Raw genomic sequence first — 15,248 nt, 5'->3', positions numbered from 1 at the left:
GAGAAAAAGTGAGACGCAGCCCATAGGATTTTCCTAATAGCCCTCCTACATCTTCAGTACTGTTTACCTCCAGTTAGTGAACCACCATTGACTTACACCACTAATATCCACTTATTCCACTCTAAGCTCTAAACTTCAGCATTCCAAGATACAGCACCTATCCGCTAAGGCACTGCCAAAGAGCCTGAAGGTACCTCCAGGAGAGCAAAGTAACCCCCCAGTACCACTGGGAATGATAAGTGATGTATTCTTACCACACAAGGTATGTAGTGGCTCCAGGCTGGGCTTTGGTTCAACTTTTCATTCCTGCAGGCAGGGCACCTACCTCTTAGGCACAGCAGAGCAATGCTCCATCCCTTTTTGCATCTAACCTACAACACCCTTATTATTGGAGAAGAACAGAGAAAGTAAGAAAGTGGCATTAGATGTCTTCTATTTTTTGAAAAAGTTCACATAAATAATGGAAGTTTCATTTAGAAAAGAAAACAAGCAGTGCCTGCTCTTTTCCTAGTTCCTCTACCACCAGTATTCCTGTTTAACAAACACTTCAGATCATGCTTAAACCACTACCTCTTTCTAAGAATGAAGTTGGATGCCATTTAGGCACAAAATTCAAGTCTTTGTTGCAAAAAAACCTTAAACCTCAAAACTGTTTCCTTTAAAACCTCAAGGGGAAAAAAGAAAAGAAACAAGAGAAAAGAATAAAAAGAAAAAAAAATCTAGCCTCAGCACAGCCATTTTGAGACACCATGAGCTCTCTGCCATTTCTTCCTGTCTAGTCAATGAACCCAGCAAAACAGCTGCATGTTTTGTATTTTTGTTTTATCCAAAGGAGGGTATACACATGCATACCTGTGTAATCTGTTTGAGAGATGAGACAGGAAGCAGAGTAAAGAAAACACACTCGCAGCCTGTTCCCACAGCAGCAGTAACTGCACAGTCACAGTCATGACAGCTGAGGAACCAGTCCAAGAAATGTTTGCTGTAAATACATTCTCACAATGTTCTTAGGTGCTTTTTTTTGCCTTTTTTTTAATCCTCAAAGACAGTTAAAATACATTTACTGCAAACGCTTCCAGTACAGCAGTAAGATGTTGGGTAATGGGTTTGTATTCTTCTGGCTTTCCTAACACTTCTTTCTATGATTGTCAATTCCTTTCAGAGACTATAAGCCCTTTTCGTATCAGCTGCTAATGCAAGCCAGTAAAGCAACAGGGATCTGTACGGATCCCGCTTCATTAAGGGGAGAAAGACAAGAGAACAGGTTCTGTAGCTTTTCAGCTGGAAACAAAAAGAATCAAGCCCATATCAGTTCAGTCACAGCCACCTCAAAACACACAGGAACACTCAAGCCAAAGGGTGACAATAGGAGTACTCTAACTGGAGGGCAGAGGGGTGGAAAGAAGGAGCTTCCTATCATCTCCCACACATCTGGTTGCAGTACATCTCTGCATCAATGTTTAGTTTCTTATCTCCAGAAAGTACAATCATATCCTTTAAACACATACATGGTGATTGGGACTGGTTAAGGCAGCTCTCTCTGGACAGACAGGACCTTTCCAGGTGATTATTAGCACTTGAGCAAATTAGTGATGATTATACGAATTCCTGTAATAGGCTTTTCTAAACACCAACATGGCAGTTGAAGCATGGTGTAGAAATTAGTGTCAAGATTTCCATTGATTTCAGCGAGTTCTGAAGGAGAAGAAACTAATTATTTGTCCTTTAGTCTTAGCAAAATAAATATAACAAAAAACGAGTATAAGAACTTTTAAAACATTCTTTTATAAGGTGTGAGTAGGTCCTCTGCTTATCTTGCTCTTGAAACAGTTTCCTTAATTTCACCGATAAAACAAGGGATGAAAACTGACCTTCCTTGTTTTAAATGAAAGCTTATTAAAAACCTCAGAAAAAAAAATCTCACAAGTATTCATAGTTATTGTTTACCATCTGCCAGCAGTAGATGCAATCTTAGTAACATATTAAAGTGCAATTTTAGCATTGAAAGTTCAGTGTTTTTCCTCTTTTCAAAATATCTCCGCTAGCACATCTTGATCTTTCTAAACGGAACAAATACATCATACTTAGGTGTAGGGATGAAATGTCTGATCTTTTCATTCTTGTACTTTGGATCACAAAAATAAAAATGGAAAAGCATTCCAACTCCCTAAGATGCAACTGCTCTTATTGTTCTGAAGAACAGCAATGTCTCAACTTTTTCTTTTTTTTTCCCCCTAACTGTAAGGTGGCAGACTTTAGCCTGAACTAACAAGCTCTATGTCCCTCTCAAGTTAAGGCAACTCATAACAGATGAAATAAACAGAAGAAATATTTCTGTAATTGCTGAAACGCTGGCAAATTTTTCACTGTGTGACACCTGGTGAGACTACTGTATTTCAGAATTATGCACTGCAAATATAAACACAGCTTTGTAGTTTATAATATAAGCACAGTTTTGTTTAGCTCAATGAAATGCAAACTGTAAATAACCTGCTACTGACTATCTGCCTCAATTACTTGCAGATTGGGTAAATACATGAATATTGTGAAACACATGTCAATTTTGAAATTAGTAAATATCCTAAGATGGAACATGTTGCCAAAACACAAAATATAGAAAAAGCAGAAAATATTAATCAGCATTAAGTATATAGACTTCTGGTACATATACTCTGTGGATACAGAAATGAGTGTCCACAGACTCTTAAATGTGTGCTAAAAGATTAAAAGATTACAAAAGTTTGAAAAACACTGAGAGTTATTCATGTTTCTGATCCCCTTTGCTACAATTTCCCACTGCAGCATCTCACTACTTTCCTGTCTTGAGAATTTAGTACCATAATTAATTTGGCAAGTTAAATGCCTTCAATAATAATCTCTTGACAGAGCACCCTTCCTAAACCAAAAAGTGCTAAAATCCATAAAAAAAAAAAAATAATCATCTGGCTTCACTGCAGAGCGCTTTCTTCCCTTGCTCTTTACATTTACAATAAGAATAATTTGCAGCATTGATTCACTATTACTATTCTGGGCATCCTTTCAATTCATTTAAAATATAGGTACAAAAAATCAGAGCCATCAACTTGTTACTGTTGTCTTCCTCCTGATCCAATACGTGCCATTCTCAGCTAAATCCCATTTTGCTACTCCCTCTCATCCACTAATACAGTCTCATTCATTTTATACTACTGAGACACAGTTTTTTGCCCACACTTACAATGCTTTCATCTTTGACATTTAACATGTAAGTGACAAAACACAGTACAATTGGAACTTTCTGCCAATTTGCTCAAGAATGGATCTGAAGGATAACAAGTTTTTGCTATCTTTAAAATCCAAGGCTTGCACCTATTATTTTAAGACACTGTCAAAGAGTATGAAGGTCAATCCAGGAGAGAAAAATAATCCCTCAGACAGTACCACTGGAAACGACAAGTGATGTATTCCCAGCACTCCAGGTATGTAGTAGCTCCAGCCTAGGCTTTGGTTTAACTTTCCATTCCTGCAAGGAAGGGTACCTGCCTCTTACGCACTGCAATATTCAGTGCAGCAATACCGATGTCCCCTTCTGCATCTAATCTACAGCAGCTAGAAAGAATAAACAGACTCCTTTATTAGTGGAAAAGAATAAAAGAATGGCATTAGGTCTCTCTCTATTTTGAAATCTTCCATGTAAGTAAGTATCACCAGTACTCCTGTTTAGCAAACACTTAAAAACATGCTAGCTTTCAAATTCATGTCTCTGGAGTCCACTCCTGAAATCATTCCTGCTTGTCTTTCTTCTAAAAAATTGGTTATCAAAATTATTCTACACATGCATCTTGTTACTTTAAGGTGCTTTTCTCTGCCATCTTCGAATTTTTCTTAGTCCAGTTCAGACTGTAAATTATGCAGGGCTGACACTAATAGCAAGATTTAAAAAAAAAAAAAGAAATAAAAAAAATCAACCTATCATTCTCCACGCACTACAGAGGACAGACAGATGTCTTAAAACTGAGTTTCACAAAGGTCTGTATCCTAGGCAGTAAAGTACTAAAGTCAATGCAAAAAAATTGCCAGAAGGCTCCAGCAAAACCTTCTTTATGGCATGGCTACTCAATTCTAAAATGCCTGAGAGCACATCACTGCATGCTTTAAACCTCTCCTAGATCAAGGTACTTCCATAAAAACAAGAGGTATGATAGGAAAACAAAAAATTATTTTTTTTTTCATAGTTCATACTAAGGATGCTTATTCAAGAGATAAGGCTTATTTGACTTTTCTGTCTCTGCCTACAGAGATCTGATCAGCGCTTCTACAGTCTAAAGAGACCAGAAACGCTACGGAGGAAAAACCAACTAGAATCAACTCAGTTAGGTTGGAAAAGACCTCTGAGATCATTGAGTCCATCCTAGAACCTAATACCACCTTGTCAACTAGACTATGGCACTAGATGCCACATCCAGTCTTTTCTTAAACACCTTCTTGGCGACCTGGGCACACTGCTGGCTCATGTTCAGCCTGCTGTCAATCAGTATCCCCAGGTCCCTTTCTTCCTGGCTGCTCTGCAGCCACTCTGTCCCCAACCTGTAGTGCTCCATGGGCTTGTTGTGGCCAAAGTGCAGGCCCTTGGTCTTGTTGAACCTCATACTGTCGGATTCAGCCCATCTATCCAACCTGTTCGAGTCCCTCTGCAGAGCCCTCCCACCCTCCAGCAGATCAACACTCCTCCTGTTGGTGTCATCTGCCAGTTTGCTAATGGTGGACTCAATCCCCTCATCTAGATCATCAGTGAAGGTATTAAACAAGACTTTGTCCCTGCGGGACACCACTAGTGACTGGCTGCAAACTGGATACTGAATAGGCCAAAGTCTGCCCCTGAAAGTCGGTACACTTGTTGATGCCCCTTCCTGTTCAACTGAGTATTGAAAACTATCATTTCATTGTCACTGTACCCCAGACAGCCTTGGACCAACATATCTGTTTGTAAACAGCATGTTTAGCAGGGCCCCACCCCTAGTAGGCTCGCCCACCAGCTGCAATGACATGCTATCCAAGCTAATTTGCTTGGAACCTCCTAGGACTTCCAAGACTGCCACATTTCTTACTACATATTGCAACTTACATTCATTACCTCTTGTGCTATTACTGTGCATGTCCAGGAAGAATCTATCATCACCTCCTCTGTACATATCCATTTGGTAGTTTAAGACAGCAGTTTGTATCTCCCTTTAACTGCCTCAAAACCAAAAAAAACCCTAATTCTCAGTGTCTCTCTATGCATTACATGCTTCACTCCCCCTTATCACCTTGATGGCTCTTTGCTGGAGAATATATATGCAAGGTAGCGTGTGCCATCAGAAGTTAAGCAATTGTGTATGTATCTGCAAAACAGATTTTAATTTCTGATGAATATCAGCTGTGGTGAATGCCACTGGTAGTTTACACTGATCTCAGGCATTTTTAACAGATATATGTCACTCACACACACATACACACACACTTTGAGAACCTGAAACACAACAGTTATCGTGCTCAGTAGAGAAAAGGTATAATAAATTCATTTTATCAATATAAAAAAGTATCAAAGGAAAATGTTTAGATTTACTTGGAAGTAAATCTGTGTCTTGGAAGTAAATCTAAGTCTTTGTATGTCTGTGCATCTCTCGACAAGTGATAACTCACTACAGTGCTGAACACTGTATACACAGAATGATGTCCCAAAAATGTGAGACAAAAAAGACAGTACATGGGCACAAACAGAAGCCGAAGGACAACTCTTAGCAAACCATACTAATCAATCAGGCAAATGGCTCAGCGTGTAGTATCTAACTGCTTTACTGAAAATGTTCTGTTGTGTATTTCTTCCAAATCAAATACACATTATTCCTCTTCATTTGGAAAGCTTTCCCCCTAGTTTTTCCATTGTTCTGTTTGTAAAAAAATGTATTTACACACACAGACATGTAAGATGGTGCAAAACTGTGCAAATTTACAGGATGAAAAATTTATAAGATTTAACACAGTTATGAACACACATGCCAAACGAGATCAGACTGATGTGTACAGACACCATATACAGAACATTATGCTGCATAGAACACGCCCAGTAAAACAGTCAATTGTAGCTATTTTACCGAGTATAAATACACTTGCTCTCAATACCTTATCCATTTTTATCTTCCCATGTGCAGCATTAACATATAGCTAAATAAACCACATTTAAAGAAAATTTGTCCCCAAATCCACATATGCAACCTTTCCAATTTAAATGGTGGAAAGAAGAATGCCAGTAACTACATATACACTTCTCAGTAGCAACTGCACATAAAAATTTACTAATATGTCAAACAAAACCAGTATTGAACATCTGTAATTTCCTCTATAGAGATCAGTCACTTCAGACTGATCAAAAACTCAAAATAATACAGCCTCCATAGTCTTTGCTCTCCAAAATTAAATACTACTACTGTTTCCAAGTTAATTTAATCCCAAATCTTTACACATAAATTTTTACTGTGCCATTCACTCGACTGTTGCTTTTATGGCAGCTTTCTCAGAGAGGCTCTTGAAACATCCCAGATCTCACAACCCACAGTCTGCTCACTTCCTCTCTCCCGACCTCTTGGCAGAATAATTGCCACAATATACTGCAAGGCATACAGCAGGATTATGCCTGCACCCTTCCAATTGCTCCTTTGCCACTGACCTGTCAAGATGTCCTCAGAAAAAAATGAGAATGGTACTAGAAAACTTACCATACAGACTGTATGGGACAGTGGTAATGACTATTTGAAATCCTTGTCACAAAAACAGTTCAAATCAGAGAACAAGTTTTGCTTGCCTTCTTGTCTTTTTTTTTTTCTTTAATAGTCTTTATATTTCTAAGACTCTTAGCTGTCTACTTGATACTTATTTCAACAGAGCTTTTCAGACACATTACTGTTCAAGTACAGGCTTTAGGTGACTCAAAAAAATTCAATCTTTACTGTACTTAGCCTAAGGTTAATCACTTAAAGTAGAAGCAACAAGAGACAATAATGAGGTTGGACTCTAGACTATGCTGAAAAGCCATTCACACACCAAAGAGAGACAGATATACATGTATTACAAAGAGTGAGGTTACATGTAGTAAGTATATAAGAAAGTATAACATATATATTGAACAAATATATTTTCCAAAGTAAGAATTCCAGAAATTCAAATAGCTTCCAAGTAAAAGAAAAGCATTTAAATACTCATTACAGGCACAGATCAATTATGAGTCAACAAGTCCTTCCAAATGAATTTGGAAGCTGAGAACTTCAAATGCTTTATTGCCGTATCTGAAGCATGATAAACTGTGGAAAACCGATTTTTTCATATGGAAAAAATCAAACAAGCATCCAAAGTTATTTACAGAGTGAACACATAGTCTTGATGCTCTTAAAACAAATAAAAAACCTCTCCATCACCTAACAAAAAAAAAACAATTATAAAATACCAAGTATTATTCTAACATGGAAGTCTGGGAACCTCTGTGTTTTCTATCTGGCTGAATTAATTATTTTAAGAACTTAATATTTTATCAGCTTGTCTGAATGCACAGGGGCCCCTTACACATATATTATCCTACAAATCTAGATTAGGGAGCTAATTTAAATGGTTTCTATGCAGCTAATGAGACAAAGCAGCTATTTCTTAAAAATATGGTTTTAGAAAGTTAAATACAAGTCGAAGTATTTTACTCTTAGAAGCAACTTTATCCAGTCAAACAAAAGTTAATAGCTAAGACCAACCAGAACAGATAAAAAGCAAACAAGAAAAATTTTCAAAGTCCCCAACAAATCACAAAACTACTAATATAAAATGGAATGACAGTATCTTTAAAAGCATCATCACATGCTGTTGTTCCCTCTTGGTTAGGTGTCCAAGGTTATAAAACTATTGGTCCTACGGTTAACCTCTTCTTGAGACTGACTAGTAGCTACGTCAGAAGGGAGAGTACAGCTTTAAAAATAAAATAGCATGTCTCAGTCTGGAAAATGCATTATTTCTTTTCTAAAAACCATCTGTACATCTGATAGACCTTCTGCATTTCCCCCTGATCTGTAAGCTTCTTTCTTTGAAGAAGTAGATTCAAACAACTTTTTCCAGCACAAATTTAAGACTATCCTGGTTATCATGCAGAAGCAAAATGCACGTGGGAAGAAATTTAGCTGTAAAGCCTTCTTCTTTCAGAACTCCAGTGGAACTGAGGTTCCACTCTCAGGCAAATCAGCGATGCCCTGAGCATAAATGGACCCGTCTGGTTCCCACAGCACGGTCAGACAGCACGTATCTGCATCACTGGTTGCTAGGGAGCAACAAACTCATTACAGGGCATCGTCCACACCCTCCACAAGAATGATGGCACAGGCTTCCCATCTGGGGATCCCACTGACTGAAGTAAGGCTACTGGAGTGCCTGCCAGCCTTCAGTCTCCCAGGGCGGAGCACACCAATACAGCAGGTGCCAACTTTAGCTCTGCCTTCAAGGCTTTACATTCTGGTTTTGTGAGCCTGGCCAGTGCAATGCAACACACAAAGAGGTCACAACAGCCTTCCACAGCTGTTGCCATCATACCCCTTACTTTTAGAGGTCAATTCTAGACAAAGATGTTCCTCCCAAAATTTTGGCTTTTCTGACTAGAGCAATGAGTGCCACTATTCTAAAATCCATGTTAGAGGACAATTCTGTAAAAATGGAAAAAGGCTGAAAAAATATTCTTTTCAGTTGTTAAAGGAACATTAAGATTTTGAGGCATTTAAAGAAGACATACAGAAACCTTGTGATCTCCAAGCTGTAGACATTAGATCCCTAAAATGGATGTCAGCTGTGGACAATTTGGGTCACTTCAAAGTCTAAACACACAACTTTAATGCATTTTTTCAGCTGTTTGTCTCATTAACACTTCACAGATCTATTCACAATAAAAGAAAAAAAAATCTGTCAAAAAAATAAAAAAGCCACCCTGCTTCTACATGCCAGGAAACTTATTAACTAACAATCTATCTGCATTTTCCTGTACTTGTCACATGTCAAATGCCATCTAGGAATTCTTAGTGCTGGTGAATTAACAAGCACATAAGGGAATACAGTTGTAGATATGAATAGATACCTATACATTCAAATCCTTAGGCAACTTCAAAATGCCTTTTTTTTCATGCATAAAGAAACATAAAAAGGAATGAGAAGGCAGGCAAATTGGGGCAATTCACTCATCAAATGCATGTAACAACAGCTCTATTTGAAGGAGATAGGTAAATGCAAAAGTATGAACTTTCCCTGTTACCAGAAGTTAAGAGTAAATTCTTAAGAATTTATGAAGACCAAGATACGAAAATGCTCCCCACTAACATATGAAATAATGTCATGGACACTCATGTATCAGTTAAATATATTTTAAAATAACTGATTAGTTTGAAACATAAATATGTACCTAAGTCCTTACCTGTCTCAACAATTTTTCAACAGCTGACATTACCATGAGCCCTCTCCACACAACTGGAGCAGTCTCTTCTATCAAGAAACCCATAGACATGCTGAAACAACAATGCAAAAACTTAAGCTTTCCAGCACAATATCAAATACATCTGAAAAGAAGCTTGATTTAAATTAAAACATATGCTCACCATGCGATTCCATAGTTCTTAAGGGGCCTCATTAGATTTTCTAAAACAGAAGCAAACAAGGGTTTGGTTTTTTTTTGAAGGGGAGTTGGTTTTGTGGGTTTTGGGGTTTTTTTTAAAGAAATATGCCTATGCTTTTTTTTAATCTTTTAAGAGCAGTTTTTCCTCTCTTCTTAAACAGTTGTCTATTTTTCCCTCTCATCCCTTCAGTATACATTTACCTATCCTATACAGGAATTTGACCTCACTTTTAATTAGGTTGTTACATTTTACTGATACCATTCATCTTTTGCCAAAATAACAATTTATTTGCCCATAATATAATGTCACTTTGTGCTGCCAAAACCAACTTGATCTATTTTCATGAAATCCCCATGCTGTGAAGCATAAATTCCCTATTAAGCAGCCTTCTACTTCTGCAATACTTCACTAAACTGAGTCATTTATATCAGAACAAAACCAAAGTCCTACGACATGATGGGATTTTAAATATTTTTTTTAAACTGTTATTCATCAATCTCATGAATCAGAAGAACATTCCCATTAACACACTAGAGTTTTGGGAATTTATCTCCTTCTGTTAAGGCTGGTTTGGAACCCAGAGCAGAGGTACTAAATAAAGACACCCCTAAATTACACATTGTCAGCAGCTCAAGGAAAGAAGTCCTGGATTTCTTCAGGCTGGTAGTAGTCTGCAGACTTCTAAAATTTCTGTAGGACAAAAGATGCTTATTTGAATACTGCAGAGGTAATGTCCTTGTCATGCTTCATATTCCTATGCTCTCAGGTGTCAAGAATAAAAATAGGGGAGGAAATGCTGTAATTGTACTGCTGGTAAAGGGGTAAGCAAGCAGAAATTAACAAAAGGAGAGAGCATTCAAAACAAAACATTGCAAAAGCCAAAACTCCTCTTTATAGTCTCTGCCACCTAATTCCACACCTTATCTCAAAATGGCACACACACACATACAAAAGAACAAAAGGAATTTTCTTTGGTCTAGCTGATGTCTTTTAAGAGCATGTTCAGACAGGAACCAGCAGAAAACAGAAAGAATACTTTAAGCAATAAAAAATATATTATTTTGACAGAAACCTTTTATGCACCCAAAGCAAAACAGATAGACTAAAATAAAAACAATGTGAATGTAATGCAGTACATTCAAAACTGAACTCGAAATTCAAAAAAAAAATCAACCAAAAGCACGCAAATTAAACAGCTAAACTCTACAGATGAAAGTTTTCAGGCAATCAAGTAAGTGGGCATTCAAGACATGTAATTTTGTAGCAATACAGTTGAAAATAAATTGGATGTTTTGATTTACAAATCAAAAAGAACAAAATAGGAAGCTAAACAAACCACTTGCATGACTACTGCATTCAGAAATGAGTATGGAACTATTACTGGAAAAGAGACTGGCTTGGACTGATACACTGTACCAGTGCATAGAGCTCTTCTTGGTGCAGCTCTTCAGTGTTTTGTCAGGGTTTCTTTTGGTGGCATTATGCTGTCTAACCAAATTTCTAGGAACCACAGTCTTACTTCTTCCCCTGCAGTAGGACAGTTTTATTATGAAGAGGTTGATTACATCTGAACTTCAGCCTAGAGCCCTCTCTAGGCACTGCTTTGGTGTCCTTATAAAGAACATACACATCGCCACAAGTTAGAAATATTGACAGAAATGACTACGTATTTATCTGAGAGGGTACTAAAAAAAGTATGAGGAAAAACGTATCTGCAAGAGTATATATCATTGCAGATTCACAGTATCCATTTTTTTACCATGAAATAGGGACAACTTTAAGGTAAAACAAATGAAAACAAAAAGGAGAGGCCAATTTTTGATGTTCAGCACATGAGGACCAGGAACGGGAGAGTAAGATGAATGGAAAAGATACATTTATTCTGGAAACTGTATCAAAATACTGCTCTGCACTATGTCAGTCAAATATCAAGAGGCTAACATCTCAACATCCACTACCTGCATGGACCATTTCTTCTGCAGAGAAACTACGTACACAGCCTAATCTCACACACGTTCAGAGATCTCCCTTGCCTTCACTTTGGTGGGTAAAACAGGAGAGTTGCTGTGAGTAGACAAACACTGATCTACAGAGCAACCAAAGGGGCCTCTGTTGTTAAATCTATCTATCTCAACTCTCAAGTGCTTCAGTGGGCTCTGGTAATCACCCTTGTCTCATCAAAAGCAACAGGCCTTCCCTCTCCTTCGCCCTGGGACTGGTGAAGATCTTCTAAAACATAACACGTAAAGAAGATTTAGCTTAATGAGATCTCAGTAACATCTCAAATTCCCACTGCTTTGAGAGTATGATTCTCTGTTATCAGAGGCCTTCCATACAGCTCCAAAAAGTCAACACACAACGAAACAGATTTCTTAAAATCACAACACACAGCAATACTGTGCCACCTATGCCAAGAGATCAATGAAATAGCCTTATTTACAATTTTCCAGTAAGCTTGATGGCCCTAAATAAAAGGATGCTGTGTTTTCTCTGAACATACAAAATCAGATCAGTAAGATCAACAGAGCACCAAGGACATATCAATAAATGCCTTTTCTGATAGAATAAAAGTAAGGCACTAGAAGAGGCAGACATGCAAATCTGTAACAACATTACAGCAGATTGCTGATTAGAAGATCTCTAGGACTGGTCTGAAGGCTGGATTGTTACTCATATGGGGAAGAATGACATTGATGTAATGAAGATGGATCTTCTGCATTTTGGAATTATTTTTTACTAAGCTTTTTTTCCCTCCCAAAAAACATCAAGCCTTGCAGACTATCCTGCCAAGGTAACTGAGTTACTCCACTCCTTCTCTGAAAAGGCTGACATAGCTGTTCAATGGTGGCCATGGATTAGTACAGCACAGAAAGTCTGTACAGAGCTATATATATATATAATTTTGGCTCGGATAATTAAATTTCTTCATATTAGCTTGCATGGTGATATGTTTTGGATTTGTGATGAAAACAGTGACAATAACATAGAGATATTTTAGTTATTGCTAAGCAGTGCTTGCACAGTGTCAAAACCTTTTGTTTCTCACACCACCCCACTAGTGAATAGGCTGGGAGTGCACAAGGAACTGGGGACAGGACACAGCCAGAACATAAGATCCCAACTGACCAAAGGGATATTCCATATCACATGGCATCATGCTCAGCTTATAAAGCTGGGGAAAGAAGAAATACATAGGGGGACATTCAGAATTACAGAGTTTGTCTCCAAGTAAGTTACACATGACGGAGCCCTGCTTTCCTGGGGATGGCTGAACACCTGCCCTGCTTTCCTGGGGATGGCTGAACACCTGCCCTGCTTTCCTGGGGATGGTTGAACACCTGCCTGCTCATAGGAAGTAGTGAATTGATTCCTTGTTTTGCTTTGCTTGTGCATGTGTGGCTTTTGCTTTTCCTATTAAACTGTCTTTATCTCAACCCACAAGTTTTCTAGGTTTTACCCTTCCAGTTCTCTCCCCATCACTCTCAGGCAAAGTGAGCCAGCAGCTACCAAGTGCTCGGCTGCACATCAGGGTTAAGCTACAAGGAGCCACTTCGATTCTTGGCTTAGTTTCAGAAGAGGTCTGTTGATGGATACATTAGAGCAAGCAAAAGCTTACATTTAGTCTTATAAAGCAGGTAAAGATAATTATTCCAGAATACTCCTCCTTAGGAGGCATTATACTGTTTAAGAAAAGCAAAGGTATATTATAATTATTAAATATTAACATAGTAGATCATGTAACATCCTAGCAAACGTATTTTGAGCTCACTGACTCAATGAGCACTAATGCAGAGGAGCTGCTTTGAGTTTTCAAGTGTCTGAACTACAGGGTAGGTTGGGATTTTTTTACCACTTCAAAGACCAAAAAAACATCCAAACATGAGAGGAGAACACTAGAAGCCCAGATTTTCCTCCCTGTTAAAGCTATTTTTGGAACTTGCCACTATAATGCAAGATCAGAAACTTTCTAGAATTCTTTCTAGTAATTATTTTATTTAATCTTTGTCTTCAATAAATATTAATATTCAAAGTCACCTGTCTGTCCTAACTGGATTTTGGTCATTAAGTAGCAAAGTTGCTGCTTTTAAGTTCTTCTAGCTTCAATAGCTAAATCTATGAAAAAGTAGAACATTTGTACTATTTTCCAGTTAAAAACATCCTCATTGCATGCACATTTCCAAATGTTTCCAAAGACACTACCAACAGAAGTTTTGCGAGCACAGACACTACTGCAAGCTCCAGGCTACGCTCTGAATGTGACTGTTTCCTGATTCTTAATTTTTATACAAGCCCTGTTTCTGTCACACTCATGCACCTAAAATGAACATTTTTACCTAACAACACGCTTCTAAGATGGCAAATTATTATCTCATTTACAGATGATGGAATCAAGATTATTCAAGAATCCCATGGATCTGGAGACCTATGCGGTGTTCCCCTAGGTCAGATACTCTAACAGAGCCACAGCTCCACTTGAAGCATTTCCATTGTTGGAAAGCATGCAATGGACAATAAACATTTAGGTGATCTAAACAATTTAGGTACATTGCTGAAGTTACACATTTTCACTTGAAACTCCCAAATACATCTAAAAGAATTTAAACTTTAAAAAGCAAACTGAGGCACAAACAGCATACATTAGAAAAGGTTTAGAGAGTTACACTACATATTGCTCACAATACCTATGTCTCTGAATAACATTTTAGCAGCATTTAAAGCAGCAGCTTTAAAAGCATATTTCTGAATTGCTCATAAGTTTAAGTATTCCATCTTTTACAGTACCTTATTTAAATAAAACCCATCCTCTGCATATATTTATCAGAATTTGAGCAAGCTGATACTTCATCATAGTTTATACAAAAGCTACAGGTTCTGCTGCTGTTTGCACAGCTCATCATTAGCTGGGCTTTCATGGCAAATTGCTATTTCCCACCTCTTCACATCTTGGTGACAACTCACTGCCTGAAACACAGAAGACATCTGGCACACTGAAACACACGGTCACCATGCCAGTCAGAGACACTGCAGAGCAGTCTGGGGTCCGGTACATTAACCCAGATTATCTGACACAAACTCAGTGGGCCATACACACAGACAAGCTGCAATAGGTTTTCAGCATGGTCACTTATAAGATTTCAAAATATTTTGCATCATCTGGATTTTAATTGTATACAATTTCATATCCTGCAGTGACTACAGGATACCATCACAATCTAACTTAGGACTCCAACATACACAGCATACATCCAACATAGTAATTCTCATATGGCTGTCACAACATACAAATATAAGGAACTTATTTGCTGTTTATTTTGAAAGTCACCTCCCAAGGTCAACATCCTGTAAAGGGAGGATCCAGGTTCCAGCCAAGGACACAAAGGTTTCAGACTATATTGGCTTTCCAGTATCAGGAAAGGGAAAGAAGTAAGAAAGGGGTGGGAAAGAAGGAGGGGAAAGAAGGGGGAAAGGGAAGAAACACTGGACAGGAAGAGTAGCAAAATGGTTGGCTTTACTCATGTAAATACAGATGTCCCCTGCCACTCTGGATGCCTTAGGGAGCTGAGATCTGTACAGGGCTAGCAGATTTGGCAGAGGGCA

At 38.0% G+C, this 15,248-nt stretch overlaps 1 protein-coding gene across 1 annotated transcript in view; it reads right to left on the bottom strand.

The window, feature by feature from the left end:
- NUBPL (nucleotide binding protein like) overlaps positions 1-15,248 on the bottom strand; it is an 85,657-nt gene that overhangs the window by 44,689 nt on the left and 25,720 nt on the right. The window contains exons 5-6 of the mRNA XM_029964081.1: positions 9,633-9,672; positions 9,452-9,542 (exon numbers count right to left, since the gene is read on the bottom strand). Of these exons, the coding sequence (XP_029819941.1) occupies positions 9,452-9,542; positions 9,633-9,672 (131 nt within the window). The remainder of the gene's footprint in view (positions 1-9,451; positions 9,543-9,632; positions 9,673-15,248) is intronic.

The sequence above is a fragment of the Manacus vitellinus genome, unplaced genomic scaffold (genome assembly GCF_001715985.3).
Source record: "Manacus vitellinus isolate BGI_N305 unplaced genomic scaffold, ASM171598v3 scaffold_6_pilon, whole genome shotgun sequence".
Taxonomy (NCBI): domain Eukaryota; kingdom Metazoa; phylum Chordata; class Aves; order Passeriformes; family Pipridae; genus Manacus; species Manacus vitellinus.
This window is presented reverse-complemented; position numbering and strand designations above follow the sequence as displayed.